The 17,564-nt window shown below is 39.1% G+C and overlaps 1 protein-coding gene across 4 annotated transcripts; it reads right to left on the reverse strand.

Annotated features, from left to right (window-relative positions):
• Window positions 1-520: 520 nt before the first annotated feature.
• On the reverse strand, window positions 521-17,448 carry LOC121084492 (45 kDa calcium-binding protein). 4 transcript variants are annotated; one of them, XM_040586005.1, is made up of 8 exons: window positions 17,159-17,448; window positions 16,383-16,436; window positions 15,633-15,993; window positions 9,036-9,172; window positions 8,430-8,543; window positions 4,696-4,854; window positions 3,356-3,531; window positions 521-1,845 (listed from the first exon to the last, which is right to left on the reverse strand). In XM_040586005.1, the coding sequence occupies exons 3-8, from the start codon at window positions 15,938-15,940 to the stop codon at window positions 1,669-1,671; spliced, it is 1,071 nt and encodes a 356-aa protein (XP_040441939.1). In that variant the 5' UTR covers window positions 15,941-15,993; window positions 16,383-16,436; window positions 17,159-17,448; the 3' UTR covers window positions 521-1,668. The 4 variants fall into 4 exon arrangements, with proteins under 4 accessions (XP_040441939.1, XP_040441937.1, XP_040441940.1 ...); XM_040586003.1 differs by lacking the exon at window positions 17,159-17,448 and adding an exon at window positions 16,768-16,960; XM_040586006.1 differs by lacking the exon at window positions 16,383-16,436.
• Window positions 17,449-17,564: the final 116 nt, after the last annotated feature.

Here is a 17,564-nt window from a genome sequence, read left to right on the forward strand (position 1 = left end):
ATATTTATGAAGCCTTAGAACAACAGCACAGCAAAACCTAGACCTTTTGTCAATCAATCTAAACCAATCACCTATGACTTCTGCTAAGCACTCTATTTTTAGAGACAGGATTTTGTTTTGAGCATCTCCAGATTCTAGCCATATTAAAATTTCACTAGCCTGCCATCTTGGGGTGTTTGTACAGGGGCTGACTAATGTGGCAGACATTCTAAGCTCATTTAAACACAAGATTATTAATTGAATTTATCCCTCTCCAAGTCCTTTCAAAATTGCATTTTTATCAACTGAATTTATCCCTCTCCAAGTCCTTTCAAAATTGCATTTTAGTTTGTCATCCCTCTGAAAAGCACTCACTGACAAACCTAAAACCAGCAACATTTCCAAAGCATGGAGAAAAATATTTAATGAAAAAGGGTATGTATATAAAAAGACTCTTGATACAAGGCATTTTACAAGAAAAAAAAAAGGGGGGGGGGGGGAGGGAGGGGAATACTGAAACAGAAACAGACAGCAATACTTGTATTTACATTATATTAAGAGAATAAATTTAATCAAATATAACATCTCACTTGGATTTTCAAGCAACCGTTCAGAAAGAGGGGTTTTTACAGTAAAGATGGAAGCAGAGTAAAAATAAATTTTCTATTTCAGACTGTAGTGGATATGACCCTTGTGTTGCAAGATGCTTTCAAAGATTACCCAAAAGCAAACTGATCATAAGGCTTCCCAAGTGTTGACTGTACATCGCTCTGGCAAAAGCAGTTTGAAAGCAAAGCCTGTATATTTCCCCCCGCTTCATCATTCATGTGTTTGCCAGCATCATTGACTTGCAGAGGCAAGTAATTACACTAGTTTTAACAATGAATTTTCATTAAGTAGTAATCATATACCTAGGTGAATCCTATTGCTCTGTCCAGCATCTTTGAGTCCACAAAGAAACCTTCCCCATTGTTTCATTTTAGGAGGAAATTTGATTTTTTTAAGACCTAAGCAATCTCCAGTCTCTCATGCTCCCAGTGCAGCTGCAAACAAAACCCCTGTCACACTATAACCCTTTTTCTTTTTAAAGTAGATGCAGAAGTTTTAGGTTGTTACCACAGCTCCTAAAGATGAAGGGAGAACTCAGGTTAAATTCTCAACAATACATAAGTAGGTTGAGATGCACTGAGAAAAATACTAGAAGATTAGCCAATCTGTCTACGTACGGATATTCTCATGAGGTCAGAACACACATATCTGAACGACAATCCCCTTTACAAAAGCCAACACCTTTCAGTGTCGTTTGTGATTTCCATGGATCAGCAGCTATGAGGGCAAAGAGAAGAGTTAAGTATTTGAGAAGCCTCCACCAAATATGGTTACCAAAAGCAACTGAATCTTCAGCTGGATTAACCGTACAAACCAGGGCGAACTGATGTAGTCCAGTATCTGCCTCGTTACTTTACGAGCCTTTTTCCCCTCATACCGAAGGCAACAGAGCTGCAAGATCCTGTGTATGGACGGAAGGTTTTTTTAAGTCTAGGACAACACACTGTAGGCATGTAACACAGATAGCAGCAAAATAACTTTCTGTCTGTTTGGGGATTGGGGTTTTCTTTTGCTTTGTGGCTTTTTTTTTTTTTTTTGAAAGCAAGAAAGTGCTTCAGAGCTCTGGAAAAGCGAGCAGGATCAGAACTCCTCATGGACATTACGTGCGTAGTCCATAAGCTTGCTGCCCGTGAAGTATTCGCTATATTTCAGGATCTCCTCCAGCTCTAAGTGATGGTTTTGATTTTCATCTGCTACTGCTATCATTTGCTTTGCTTCATTTAGGGCGTTGTATTCATTCATAGGATCCATATATTCCTAAAACGAGTAAGAAAATTATTTTCAATCACTAAGCACACATTTCCACACATCAGAATTATGAGCCTTAGCTCTATGTAAGCATCAGCAATTATGAGAGCAACATAAGCCACCCCAGAGTGAACATAAGTCATCTGCTAACACCTTCTTCCATCTTTTTAACAGGCTTACATCTATCTCCTAACTATTTTTCCATTTGCTGCTTCCCTGGCTGTTCTAACAGAAATCCAGATTTTCCCAGAGTATGCCAGTGTCTACAATAAAAATATTTTTTGACATTTTGGTTGAAAACTAAACTATCAAATCTTGTGAAGATGTATCAATTCAAAAGTGGGCCACTATCGATCTATATGACCTGAATTTTCTGGTTTCTGGAGATAATCTTTTAGAACATGTTCAATTCAGAACTTTCTTGTTCAGTTTTAAACCACCAAGCAGACATTACAGAGGTCAGAAGTCTCAGAAACGAAGCATTTTGCTCTTTTACCTAACCTGAAACAGATTAAAAGCTTTCAAGCTTTTCTAGTTTTCATCTCAGTAAAAAGGCTACTAACGTTATCTATGTAACAGTACAATTGTTTATCCATACTACCGCTATCATTCGTACCCACGTATTTGCATACTGAAGTTGGGAAATTCAACATTCCCCCTATGTCAGGGAAAAGGCCAACGTTTTGTAAGTTCCCCTTTCACACTGCCTATGCTGCAGTTTGAATTCTGTTAGTCAAAAGTATATTCTTGCATCCAGAAAGGAAAAAAACAAAGCTGAAAGTGAGCCATGAGCCTCCTCCGCTGGCTGCAAAACTGCCACAACTATAGGGTAAAAGTACTTCGTATTGTTTGGTAGACTATTCTGCAGACAGAATAACTGAAAGAAAGCAACTTCTTCTAGTTTACTAGAAAGAAGTAAACTAGAAAGTTTACTTCTGCTAACCAAATTCTAAAAAGGCCACAAACCCACACTTGAAAAAAATAATTGGGTTTTGGTATAAAAAAAAAAAAAAAAAAAAAAGAAAAAGAGAAACACACCGAAAGACAAGAGATCTCTGCTATTTTCTAGGCTACTGGGGCCCCAGGGTTTGTGGGTTCTCGTGGGTTTTGGTTCATTTTTGGGTGGTTTTGTTATTTTGTTTTGTTTTTTTTTTTTTTTTAATGAATATAGGTTGCCAGTTACTCCATTTGCAACTAAGTATGACTCATTCTCCCAATAATCTGTGCACCTAATGAAGTCTGTGACACGCTTTCAAGCACTCCATATCCATACATTTATGTGACAAAACCCTAAAAGCACACCTGTGAATACTCCTCCTCCTTTTTAACAAAACACCTAACAACACTATCTGTAAGCAGTATTGAGCAATACTATAACCCACAGTTTTGTAAAGTAGACCCACACACCGTACTGTTAATTCAAATATTTTTGGACTTCATTGTGCCTAAAGCAATTTCAATCCTGTGTTTAAAAATCAACTACCAGTTTTAAAATCACTAGAACTATCTGAAGACTTACCTCCAGCTCTTCCATTGTGACAATACCATCATGGTTAGCATCAATGACCTCCTCAAATTCCTTCCTTCTGTCTTTTACCCAGTCGTCATCAATATCTTGAGCTTGCTGGTTCTCTACAGTACCAACAGGTAATGAAATGAACTCTGAAAGGGTAAGTTTCTTATCTCCGTCTTGATCTACAACAGAAGCACACAGTACCTGAAGATTATCTGCTTAATGCCCATTAAAAATGAGAAATTCCTTCAAGTCAGAGATGTCACTGGTACAGTCTGCCTGGTTTCAGCAGTCTACATGACTCCAGCAGAAAATAACTGTTACTGTTTATATCTTTCGTTAGCCAAAAACTCTGTATTCAGGTATACACACAATGTTTTAGAAGGCTAAAAACCATCACTTATCAATATACTAAAAAAAAAAAAAAAACACAAGAGTTTTTCTGGACCTGAAGGACAGACCAGATGGCAAGCTCGGCCTTTTTTTTTTTTTTTCCTGATTGTTTCTTTTTTCAATCTACTGCAACAGCCATTTTCCTACATCTGTATCCAGTCTCCGCTTGTATTAGCGATGAGGTAAATTATCTCTCATAAAAGACTGCATGCTGGAGTTGTCTGCATGCATCATGTACTCAAGTATCACTGGAAACTCTTCATATTTATTAAGCTAACAACCAGCAAGTCACAGTTTGTTTTGTTTGTTTTTTTTTTTAAACCAGGTGTTCTAGCAGTTTTCAATATGCATCATTATTGACTCACAGAAGAAAAAACATGTGTGCCAATACATATGAAATTTTTTTTAAAAAATAATTATTTAGAAACCTCAACCATTTACTTCCACTTTCATGACTGTACGTCATGACTCTCACATGGTTGCTGTACTGGGGAAGTACAAAGCAATTAATGTCCTCCTCATGGAACATTCACATCAATATATTTTATAGTATTTGATTATTCATCAAACCTTTCCTACTTTTGCTACAGTAACCCTACAATGCAGTAGCACTTCAGTGAGCTACTTCACTGTCAGCTGATCTTCTTCATATGAAGTACTGAGAATATCCTTCTAACATATAATGTCATGCTGTTCTTTAACAGCCAGAGACTAAATAGTTTTGAGACACACAGACAACTCCACAGAGACGCCAGCATTTGTGCTAAATTTCTTTTTCCTACTCATCACATTAGAATGTGTGTAGAACAGAGCAAATAAGATGTGCCAAAATTTTGTATTGACCTGTGACAGGGCAACAACGTAAGTTTATCCAATAAAATGGGTAAGCATGTTTACCCAATAAAATGGGACAAGCAAACAACTCCCAAGAAATGTGTTTTACAATTGCATACCCAAATCTCGGATGATTTCTTTCACCATGAACTTCAGCATTCCTCTACTATGCTCTGGATGAAGAAAAGACAAGAATTCTTCTTCATTCAACAACAGATCAGGAGGCGGGTTGTCAGCTTGGTACCACCGATCCTTCAGGTTATCTAAAACTTCCTGTGCTAGAAATTTAAGAAAAAGACGTAAGCTATCATGTTCAAACTATTTAAAGTTCTTAAAAAATACGTACCTTTCCCTGTTACTCAACTGTTTAAACAAGTATGACCTATGGAACAATTAATTTTACAGTTCAACTCTTGGGGAAAGTGAGTGCTGAGGGAAAACGAAGTGCAATTAGTTTTGTCTAGTCTATGCTGAAACACTAGGAAAGATCCTTTAAACAAACAACGGAAACTGAAATTAGGAGATTAAAATAAAGACTTTGCTACACCTGCATTGAAACTTCAACATCTCAAGTGAAAACTATTGTCCTACCAGTATTGTTAGCTGGTTCTGGTAGGTGGTATGAATAATCCAGCTTTGTTCAGTGCTAGTTCACCTTTCTTATTTTCGTATTTTGAAGCCCACTACCAACAGCTCTTTCACCTGCCTGAATACCAGCAGTACCTTCTGAAAAAAAAAAAACACCTTTGTTTTCTACTTTGCCAGCCCTGTGCATTGAAAGAACCAAAACACCCTTCAACTTCAAAATATTCTTCAGATTCACTATCTCTGTGTATTGCAGTTGTGACACCACACACCTAATTAGTATCTACAAGAATGGAAGAGGTCAACCAATTCTTTTCCTACCCAAATAATAACCATAGAACAAACCCCTTAACATTTAGCATGTTTTCTTCTAAGACCAGATAACATGACTACCATTAAATCTAGAAAGATGCTTTTCATCTGTGAAGCACCGCTGCACCAGTGCTTTGGCTAACAGCACCACAGAGGTTTACTCTACTCCACAGCACCTGCAAAGCCCACTTTGCCGATACAGTGGTTCCAAGCATGGATCAAAAGGGGCACATTTTACTACCCCATTGTTACAATATTCAGCTTTTCTTATTTCAACTTGGCATTTCTTAACACAACGTTATCTAAACCAAAACCAGCTGTACTATCGTTTGGAAATCTTTTTAGGTACATTCAAGCTCACAGGTTTTAAATTAACAAAATGATACAAGGATCTACCACAAATTTTGAGTTATGTATACCACACAATTTCAAATGTAGGGTTTTTTCTCCAGCCACACACAATTCCAGATAGCACCCTCACCCTTCAGAAAACTACATATGAATTAAGCTTAAGAACTGTATTAAAACAAGATTATAAAAAAGAAAAATCAAAGCCTACTTTTTACAGCAGTCAATAAAACATTTCAAAGTATCTAACTGAAAAAACAGTATAAGCAAAGTCATAAAGTAGAGGACTAAGCTATGAAGAGTCTTGTGCCCTGCCTCTGCTCTTCCCTTCTTCCATCACCCTATCAAAGGCTCAGAATTCAAAAGAATCACCTACCCAGAGAGAACTTATACCCTTAGACTCAGATACATCACCTGGTATTTCAGCCTAAAAATGTGATTTATTGAAACTACGAGAGATTTAAGACTATAACTCCACAAAAGAAAGTTTGGAAACATCCAGAACAGATGCTAAGCTAAGCACCAAGAAACATATTTAGTTTTCAGTTATTTAAGGATACAAGTACTTAGTACTCTTTTTAGCTACTTTGCCTATTCTAAATGAGAAAGCATTCCAACTTCAGACCTAAGCCCTGAATTACGTTTTAGTTACCACAATAATTCAATAAAGGGAAATATTTTTACTGCAAGGAGAAAACACAAGTTGAAGTACATGTGTACTAACAAATACATCAGCTCCAAAGTCACTTTACATTTCCACTTCTTTCACTTCATCTTATACCATGTAGACAAACACTTCTGAAGTGCTGAATTTTTCCTAAATTTAATGGAGAATCATGAGTGCATGAGTTTCCACTAAAACCACGCATCTGATTTGAAGAAAAAACTATCCTGCAACACACAACGTGAATACTGCATACTTAATGGTCCTGAACATAACCAAGAAGGAAAAATACAGAGTATTCTTTTTCTGGTGTGGGGGTTTTCTACATGACACACTGGAAAAACTACTGTCTGTAGCACACCCTGCTATCTGCAAAACACACTAACACACACAAATCTGAAGCATTGGCTTTTCACAAGTTTTAAAAACATTCTGAAAGTCTATAAAGTCTTTAGATAAACTTTTTTTAAAATTTAAATTTAATAAACTGCATGCTTTGGTTGCTGAGTTACAAGGGGGTGGGGGCAGAAAAAAAAACTCAGTCACATCTACATTTTTTAACTGCAGCTAGCAGTTAAAATTTAAGTCTTCGGTGAATGTTTTTTTTTATGAAGGGTAAAGAAATTCTTCAGAGTTTTAATATGAATCTTAGGGCAGTTTGTAAATAGCAAGTTTTACTCATATCAAGGACACAAGTATTAACACAGAATAATCAAATAACTTGCTTAGTCTTCCAGTGTAGCCAACCCCAAATGTTAGAAGTCACAAGTCTATCTCCCTTTGCCTACTATTATTAGTCTTAAATGAAACTCAGCTGTCAGCAATCAGTATGAAACTTATCTGCATAAATTAAGTCATGTCTCTAGTTTTGGCCAAACTGTAGTGTGCTGCGCAAAACTCATAACATGCCTTAAGATCCACACATTCCATTATTATGATATGGACTGAAAGAGAGTATTTTTACACTGCACTAGAGAATGAAAATAAGTTTTGCTTATCGTCCTCAGGAAGCTGTAGATAACTAATCTGATTTTCCCAAACAAGGCTTGTTACCTAGGTAGAACAATGACTATGTACACACTTCCCTTATTCAGCAAATCTTTTATCTGATAAGCATTCCTGTAAACGTAGTTGATCACACTGCCATAGAACATGCAACACAGGTGTTTTCCCTGCCATAAAATTCAAAAGGTCATTTGCATTTTAGATGCTTTTTGATAAACGGAGAATATAACATAACTCACTTTTAAATTACTAATTCCTGCAAGGAAAGGCTAAGGCTTCTTGTTTTACTTAACAGTAAATTTTAACACTTCTAGATGGGGGGAGTGGGGAGATTACCTTTGAGAAGAGTTCCCATGTTTATACCAAGCGAGATTCAAATGGAAGTCTCAAAAGTAATAAGGAAGAAACGATCAATCTCTTCCTAGAGAACTCAGATGAAACATGAAATGATTCTTAGGCAACCTTCTGCTATCAACTGCTCTGCAGTGCCTAAGCACGTACCTACATATAAACACAGCATTGCTCAGTAGCGCATACACTCCTCCACAATTTTAGTAACAGGAACTGTACGTAGCAGCTCCCTTTCACATGGAGCACCAGGGACCTGGTTATTAGGGGACCTCTATTAACAATGCAACAGTCCACAGCACAACACAGGTCTGACAAATTTTAGCAGACTGTTAAACATAAATAACTGAAAACTACTCAAATAGTAACAAACAACCAAGTTTTTTCAGTGTTAAATATTTACATCAGGAGTGTTGGGAAGGCAGATTTGAGTTGGAAAGAAATCTAGTATTTGTTTTATGACTTACGTTCTACATTTGTGTAGAAGCAGAACAACATCTAACACATTCATCTTTCATTAAGTACAGTTTTGGTACTCTGGTTTTAGGAAAGTAAAAGAAAAGCTGACACACATCAAGGGGCCGCACTTACTTTCTTCATCGATTTTCAACTCTTCGTTGTTTTTTATCTTCTCTGCAATCTCTTTTTCATTAAATCCCTTACTTGCCAAAAATTTAATTCTATATTCATCCCAGGACACATGGCCTGTAAGAAAGAACCATATCTCAGACACCACATAGTATGCTTAAATGACAAATTTTGGTTTCATTACTTAAAACAATCTGTGGTAAAACCTTTTGGTTCACCAGCATAGCCATCACGCTAAGCTTTATGAATCGCAACATGAAAGCCATCACCTGATTCACTTTTATGTTTCTTTAGACCAGACAGGCCTGTGAAAATAACCTGTTTATGTCACCATCCTCACCCCATCCCTGGCTCAGCCCCTTAACTTCTTATCATTTCCTATGACCGCAAGTGAAATAACACAGCGGTCAACACGGGACTACAACGCTGACTGGAGCACCTTACTTCCTTGCTCTATTGTCTTCTGTACGGATCAAAACAGTTGTGATTACACGCAGTCCAAAGGAAGTTAGATTTCTGTCACAGCACATCTGAAAAGCAGTCAGCAGGTCTGGCTACTAGCAACTGACACATGACATCACCAGGAGATGAAAGAATCATTCATCTTACCATCACCATCAGGGTCCACAGCTCGGAAGTGCATTTTATTCTCTTCCACAGCTTCCTGGAAATGTTCATCTGTCTTTTCCATGATCCAGCGTTGCATCTCTTTCGCACCTATCTTTTTATCGTTATTTATATCCACTCTATGGATGAATAGCAAACAAGATTTAGATTTGGAGATTAGGGGGAGGTGGTATTTTATTCTAATTACTTTAATCAACAATAACAAACAGACTGCTACAGAAAAGAGTGTATTTATAACCCCTTCTCAGAAGTTGTACATTCTTCCAATTACAAGAGTAAACAAGTAGGAATTTAGCCACTTATTTCATAATTTAATTTAACTAACACATCTAGGTGAAAATCCAGCCATACTTCATTTTGCTGTAAGTTAACCCATTTCAGTATTATGCTTTTGAGTAAAATTTTGAAGTAGAGGAAACCACAAACAGATCACTCATGGCATATTAGCTCATTCCCTATTGGTTCAGACTTGTCAACTGCCAGCTGCTGCAGACTGTCACTGCTTTAAAAAATTTCTTCTCTCACATTCTCTCAAGCCACTAACTCCCTCTCAATGTATCTTCTCAAGTTCTTTTTACCTTTATCTTCCAAGATCTCTAAAGTTTACTGATGAGCTGCCTCCCTGTGTCTGCTTAGATCACATCACAACTGTCGTGACCATTAAAACAATGAAAATATAACGTGAATAACCTTGGTGCAAGGACTGTCAAACTACTTGATACTCTGACTGTAGTACTTGGAAGTGGGGAAAAAAACCCAAACAAACCAAGTTTCCTTTATTGTACCTAGATCTCCGGTAACACATCACAGCTGATAGTTTTTAATTCTTAACACATTTGAAATTTCTGCCCATACATTTGTTCACCATTAGGTTTCTGAGTTATCAGGCTCACTTTGCTTTGTCAAAGGATACGCTTGTGCTCAGTGCTATCGAGCTACAGAACTAAACTTTTTTCTACCTAAATTTATCAGTAAGCATCCAATCTGACAATCCACAATTCTCCTTAAGGTATTACCAATACTGCTTTATCATATTAAGATACACTGCCATACCATCCATTTCATTAACGCCTATTTCATTAAGAAGTTGTTAATGTAAAAGTTACAGTTGAAGAACAAATACAAAAACAGTAACATGCCACTTTAAGGCTTTTTTGAGCATATCATTAAGTATTTCTTCAAAAAAGATGTAACTATTTAAAACTGAAAAGACTTAACTAACATTCAGGAGGCAAGATGTTATTTAAAGCATACCAAAACCACTCTTGTTCAATTAAAAAAAACCAAACAACAACAAACAAACAAAAAACCCAACACAACAACAAAAAAACCCCAACAGCTAAACTCTGACTTTTTTATCAGTTTGTTATCACCATCTTAACAGTACTGAAGTGTCATCATTGAAACTCAAGTTATTAGATACGAGATTTGCCTTTAAATGTCAACTAAATATTAAAAGCTTAAGCCAAATAGCAACCCTAGCACCTAATCTTCTGCAACACTTAGCTCTATTAATAAATGTACTATTAGTAATTTTTAAAATTGTGTCACGTCTCTCCACATCTATATGCACAGGCTCAGTATTAGCAACTTTTCAGTAGCAATGAAGAGACCAGTAAAATGGTCGCATTCTGCTCGCGCCACTTTGCACTTACTAGGTGAACAAATGTGGGTTTTGATCCAGAATAGGTACTACCGGAAGTGAGACAGGAAACCAAAGCATCTTCCCCTCAACATTTAACATGCTAGTTTCCTCACATCAAAGCTATAATATAACTTACTTCTTCCAAGCTGTACTTGCCATTTAAATCACATTGTAGCCAGGGAGAAAGGTAACAAATCCCACTTACTGGTGTTCTAACTCAGGAGTAGCCCTTTGTTCTATTACCACAGTGCACAAGAAGCCTCCAACGACTCAGATTTTCATGAACTAGCAGACACTGACTGTACAAGGTGAGCCGAAATCCTTTCACGGTCCATAAACAGCACTTCTGCTTTTGAGGAGTATTTACAACTGCATGAAGTATCAGATATGATCCTGCTGTGAGGTTACCATCTAAGGCAATAAAAACAAGAGACTATCCATGCTTCCTTCGGTAACTACCTCACTCAGAATGGACTGCTTGAAAACATTCCTGCTAATACCGACAAGATTAGATCATTACCTGTTGCTGAACAACTTAATACTGGTAAGTCAGGGATAACTGATTCTATAACATGGTGATGGGCAACCAGTTTTCTGAGGCAGACAGGTCAGAACACTCAAAAGATGTTAGGGAAGAGCAGTACATTCTAATGAACCCTTTAAAAAAATTACTGAAGAACAAGTACTGCCAAGGAAGAATTTAAATTCAAGAAAACAAGACGAATCCAAGGAAGAACATCATCCCAGATTACAACTTTGCTCAAACCTTCCTTGGCAATCTGTACAGAAATCTCATGACAATTTCTCAAACTTCATGTCTTCAGCTCCAAATAAAAACCCGAATGAAAAGCAAAAGAACTTGATTGCTCTTTTCCTACAAGAGAGCGCTATCTCAAATTTGTAAAAACATAGGTATATGATGTGCTACTTCCCGAATTGACAGCAAAGAAAGTTTTTGTAAAAGCAGGGACTACTGTTACCATAATCTTGAATTAAAAACAGACTACAGAGAGCAATTTATCTCATTACTTGTCTCATTCCAAAGACAATTATAGATAAACCACAGCCCAGACAGTGGCTGATGCAACATGATAAATACCATTAGTATTAATACATTTCAGTAATGGGCAGCATCAGACATAACAGCTCCTTATAATGCCCAAGTACAGGGTTAACACTTCACTGACTAGTCAAACTATATTTCATTATTCACAGCCAAAATGTTAATACTAACTTTGAGTAAGAAAAAAGCAAGTATGCTACTCCGTAGGATAATTCTAAACCTGTCCTTAACAAAACCCTATAGTAAGGGCTGCATTGAATATCGAAGTCAAGCCTGTAAGAACAGGTTTTAAATACTTCAGCCCAGTTTCTGAACCACAAGCCATTAAAAATCAGTTTTTTGTGGCCAGCTCTCAAAAGGTCCACATATGAAAGCATTATCAATGAATATTGGCCATTCAGGTTTTCCGGTTCCTAAATGCCAACACCAAAATTCTGCCTGAGGGACTGGGAGGGGAGCAGGAAGGCAGTGTTCTTACCTAAAGGTCTAAAGATAATTTCCTTGAGCACCTAATGCATACCACTTTAAAGTTGGTTTCTGTTTCATCCAAATAATGAAAAGCAGATCCAGAAAATTTTTAATAACAGAAACCAAAGCAAAGCTCTGCTTTACATGGTAGAGGATACACAAAATTTATCAATGTATATTTAAATGTACCGGTTTGGATAAAACACAAATCAAGGTGCACACACTACTAAAAACCTTCCAGTAGCATACAGCATAAATACTTTTTTCACTGAATAATACAGATCTGTACTCTAAACCAAAGATATAAAAATAGGAAAGCTTAAAATGTCCCCTCTCCTCATTCTTTATTCTACCTGCTATTGTCCAACATTGGCTGTCGTTGCTGGCACCTTCCCACTATAGATACAACGCATACCAGTAGAAATTAATACTGTTTTAGGCTACGAGACAAACCTCAAATTAAGAAAGGCTGCACGGATCCTGCCAAAACCGCTCCCTCTGCGCAGTCTGAACACAGAACACAGTCACAGCTGCAAAGTCTGAGAGCAGTACCCTTGCAAGCACTGTGGGATTCAGAACAAGTTCTGCTTTGGGAAAGGGCAAGTTCATGACTTTTAAACAATGGGAAAAAAGGAAACCAAAAAGCTCGGCACGTGGTAGTATTTAACATAAGGTGTATTTAAACCTGTAACCTGACGAACAACCATCAAGGTAAGGCACTCGGCTAACACAAAGATTTTAATTTTTAAATCACAACTAGGGCTGCGGCTAAGTAGCTGAAAACATCAGCAAAATGCAAATGCTAGAAGAATTTCAAACTCACAGAGGTAAAGTCCACCATAAAAGCACACTGACAGAAAGCCACACATATTACATTCTTTCGTACTTGAATTTATCAGGTTTGTTCAGTACATGTAATTTTAGAAGACAACTGACCCTTAGAAGCAAAGCTCACCAAACTGAATTCTAGTACCCAATTCTACTGATTAGTGAAATCAGCGTCACCGCAAACACACTTGATTGCTTTCAATACCCTTTCTCCTTCCCTCCTATGGACACCCACCTACACAAGCTGAACTACACCACACAGAAAAATAACAGAAAATCTATAGATTCCAGGCTAATTTAAACTATTTAAATGGAGACTACAGCAAATATAAGCTTTTGACAATTATGAGAAGAACGGATGTCAAGTAAGCCCCTCTCACAGACTTTCTTGACCAGAAGGTACCTGGAACACTTACCCTTGGCAGGGAACAAAGGCTGAAAAGATAAACAGGATTTTCTGCACCATGCCCCAGTTTTACAGGGCAAAGTAGAAGTACTGGTTAACTTGTAAAAAAACACTTCTGTAGACAAGTAAGGCATATCCTCCCCATGAAGAGTGACTTTGAAAACTAAAACATAGAATTATGAAATGCCACTTGTTCTTTCAGACACATATAGCTTGCCTGCCTAGAAAACCACAGTTTGGGAAGCTTTGCTTCTGTGGTTCAACTTTATTTTTAATAATTCTATTAGCCAATAATATATGCTTTGAATTGACTATATCACACTGGCATGCTGTAGAATCTCAGCTTTCATAAGCTAAAAAACATGTGTGTTTTCTTTATGTCTTCAAAGAAAATATTTCCAAAACATCTGGAAGCCTGCGACTTACTAGGTTTTCACAGAAGTTCACAGTAATTCTCTTTTCACTCGGCCTTTATGAGTACATCTAGAAAGCAAAGCCCTCCGAATGCTGTCCTACATTTCTAATCTGATCATCTGATGAAATGTAATTTTAAGTATCTGAGTGAAGCTGATCTTGAATCCAATTGCTTTAAGTTTCCCGAGAGAACCACTTTCATAACAAATAGGCAGAAATGAACAGAGCCTGCAGCTTGTGAATGACAATTCACTAACCAACAGTCAAATGTTTCCAATACGTACATAGCAATGAAGATGAAACCTTCTAAGCACCATCTTAATACTTGTATATATCCTACCAATGACGCAAGTGGTCTGACCAGCAGACAGTAATAAAGGATTCTACTCTAAATGAAAAAGGCACACTTGCCTATTTGCTTTAGCTACCTTTACTCAAGAGAACACCAGAAAAAAAAATAATAAAAGCCATTATTGATATTCCTTCCCTGTTAATGAAGTTTGCAGAAAAAAAAAAAGCAAGCAGCTCTGTTAAGCATTCTCACTTTATCTCAGGTATATGAGCATCCCCGCACTATCATCAGCATTAAAAGCACCAATGTAATTTAAGTTTCTGGTCTAGTGAAATTAATCCTCTATTGCAAACATGCAAATAAAGCAAATTCTACCATCTAGCTTCTAAAAGTTGGCACTGATTTTGAGTTCCATTTCCATTACGTTCACTGATCTCCAAACATCTGACAGTTTGTTAGCTGACATAAAACATATCTAGCACAAGTGCTTCATAAAAGGAAAAATGCTTTAATGTCTATAACTAAAGTTAGAATTTTTATACCGAGCTAGATGAAATTTTCAAAAAGGCTACAAAAGAAAAAATTAATGTTTCTGTTCTCGTGTTTCATTCTCCCTCTTTTTCTAAATTCTGAGGAACTAAATGCTTTGTCAATGGCACTGCTAACTTAATGAAGAAAGCTGACAAGTTCTGAATTCTCGGTATGCATAGTGAGGCATAGCTATTTTTAAGCTTGACGCATTTCATGCAAAACATATTTTAGACACCTCACATGTACTAGAAAGTTTTATGAACAGAAAACAACTGTTAGTTTACCACAATCTTATCCCGTTGTTTATCTGTCCCTTTTCTTCCTTTCTACTTTTACTACTGTCTTTTCAGTGGTTTTCCTCTGCAGTTATTTGCAGAAGTCGCAACAGAAACAAAACCAAGATCCACAGGAATATGAGACCAAGCAATAAATAAGATGCTTAGATTGCAAATTGAAACCAAACTTATAGTAAAGCCATAGAGCATATTACTGCTTGAACAAAACTGCAACAAACTCCCACCCTCCCAATTCATTGATTGTATGGGCATCCTATGACCAAGGACTAATTCCTTGATCTAAAATGAAAGTGTAATTGATTATTCATTGAGCCAGGAAACCAGGAAAAAGTATTATTTCCATATTTGAGGAGGTTACATAGTTTTTTTCACATAGAAACAGTGTATTTTTGTCAGAAAATTTACCAGACCACAGCATCAATCCTGTATACTGATCATGACTATCAACACATACTTGTGTAAACCATTCTCAGGAGTGAGAAGGTATGTTCATACCTCATTAACACAAACACAGCACTTAAGAGTACGATGCTTCCCCCCTCATCCCTGCAATAAGTATTACAGAAAAATTTGCAAAATTCACTCTGATGATCAGAGAAGGAGGCTGCAGTGTTCTTGGCAATGTATGCAACTTACTTTGAAAAGATGACCATGAGCTTCTTCCTATTCTTTCTGGGTTCTGAATCTTCCTCAAACTCCTCCATCTCTTTTCCTAGAAAAACTTCTTGATGAAATTCTTTGTTAAGATGTCCATCCATCTCCATTTTGACCCCATTCAAGTGATCAGGGGGCAAGATCTCATTCTCATCTTTGCTGTCAGCTAGCTTTTCTTTGAGGGCTGAATTATTTGCAGGCCTCGCATAAACATCCATTAGAAGAAATACAAACAGAAGGGACAAATACAGAGATCCCAAACTGCAGAGAAAGGCCTGTCTTGACATCATCTTTTCCTTTTTGTTCAAAATATTGGCTAATTACTGGGAATGGATTAAGTGATCTAAAAAGGAAAAAACACATGCAAATTAAACTCTAGAACATAGTCACCTGAAACTTAGAAGAAGCTACGCACATGCATTTGCTGTGAAAGAATAAAAAGGCCTATTAAATGGTAAATATATGACAGGAAATAATCTCCAATTTGTTTTCACTCTGCACAACTGTAACCTCCTCCGACTGTGGAAGGTAACAGCCTTGAAATGGCCTAGTTCTGCTCAGAAAACTGTCCTCAGGTGTTATGGCATGAGCAGACCTGACAAGTGGAACCCAACCATTTACTGAGAAGTCAAAGCAGCACACGAAGCACCTGCTGGCTGCTGGTGCAGCCCCGGTGCAGCATCCCTGCACTTCCCAATCTGCAGGAACAACCGCCACAGCACAAGAGTTTACCTGAGATCTCAACGCGCCACCTCTTTAGGAAGGCTGAAAGACGTGAAGGTCCTTCTGGAAAGAGGTGACGGAGGGAAAATACGGTTACAAAGGCCACCCCAGAGAGCGGAGCTGCGAGCACACAGGGAGAAGCCGGCGGGAAAAGCAGCCCCCGGGCGGACCCTCAGGACCTGCCCGCTGGTGCCTGGAAACCGGTGCCACACAGGAGCCGGCAGGCCGCAGGGGCCAGGGCAAAGGAGCCCAGCCCCACAGACGGAGCCCTGCGGGCACGCACCGAGCGGCGAACCCTCCGCCGGAGGGCGGCAGCGCGGCCCGGGCTGCCCTGCCCGCCTCCAAGGGCGGCGCCGGTGGCCACCCCGCTGCCGGAGGAGCCACACGCACTCACCGAGAGCTCCGGGACGCCGCCCGGTAGGAGCGGGGGGCGCAGCCTCCGAGCACGGCGGCAGCCCGCGGGGAGGCCGCTCTCCCCCTCGCCCCGCTGCCTGGGCAGGCGGCGGCGGCACCTCACGGAAGGACGTCAGCCGGAGCGCGGCCCCGCCGCCCGTTCCCGGGCCCGACGCTGGGGCGGAGGCAGCGGAGAGCGCGCGCGCTACGTACAAGCGTCGTCAACGTGCGTGAGGGGCGGGCAGCGGCCATCTTGGAGTAGGGCAGCGGCCATTTTCCCCTCACAGCGGGCCCCCCCCCCGGTCCGGGCGAGCTGCCACGGCCTGAAAACGGAAGGCGGAACTCCCCGGTGCTAAAAATTTGAATGGGGTCGCTCACGTGCTCATTCTTACCTCAGGTAGTAATAAAGCAGACCTCCTCCAAGCGTGACGGAACTGTCAGGAAACCTGCTTATAGGTACATCTCCAGTTTTGTGCTTATCGCTTACCTATTTTTTCTTAGGAGCCCTTAAAATACAGCCTTTTGTACGTAACACACCGCTAGCAATCCTTAAACTGGCTAGCTAACACCACTACTTTCACAAGACTACGTGCTCCGCTGGGCCACAACGCAGCAGCACCGCCACGCACCAAAGCTGCCATCAAGGCCGGCACCACAGCCAGCCGAGGCGCAAACCTCCCCTAAGCCTGAGCCCCCGCCTCGCCTTGCCGTGACCCAAAACAGCTGCCGACAGGGCGCGCCCGGATCCAAAATGGCACCGCCTCGGCCTCGCTGCCCTGTTGCAAGATGGCTGCCGCC

The sequence above is a fragment of the Falco naumanni genome, chromosome 3, assembly GCF_017639655.2.
Source record: "Falco naumanni isolate bFalNau1 chromosome 3, bFalNau1.pat, whole genome shotgun sequence".
Lineage (NCBI taxonomy): Eukaryota > Metazoa > Chordata > Aves > Falconiformes > Falconidae > Falco > Falco naumanni.

What these genes read in the sequence shown, in the direction of transcription:
- LOC121084492 (XM_040586006.1), bottom strand. Translation starts at nt 15,940, where the DNA reads ATGATGTCAAGACAGGCCTTTCTCTGCAGTTTGGGATCTCTGTATTTG. An exon ending in CTCATGGTCATCTTTTCAAA is followed by an intron (nt 9,173 to 15,632) that starts GTAAGTTGCATA and finishes ATTCATCCATAG; the next exon opens with AGTGGATATAAATAACGATA. An exon ending in AGAAATCATCCGAGATTTGG is followed by an intron (nt 3,532 to 4,695) that starts GTATGCAATTGT and finishes CTTCTGTTGTAG; the next exon opens with ATCAAGACGGAGATAAGAAA.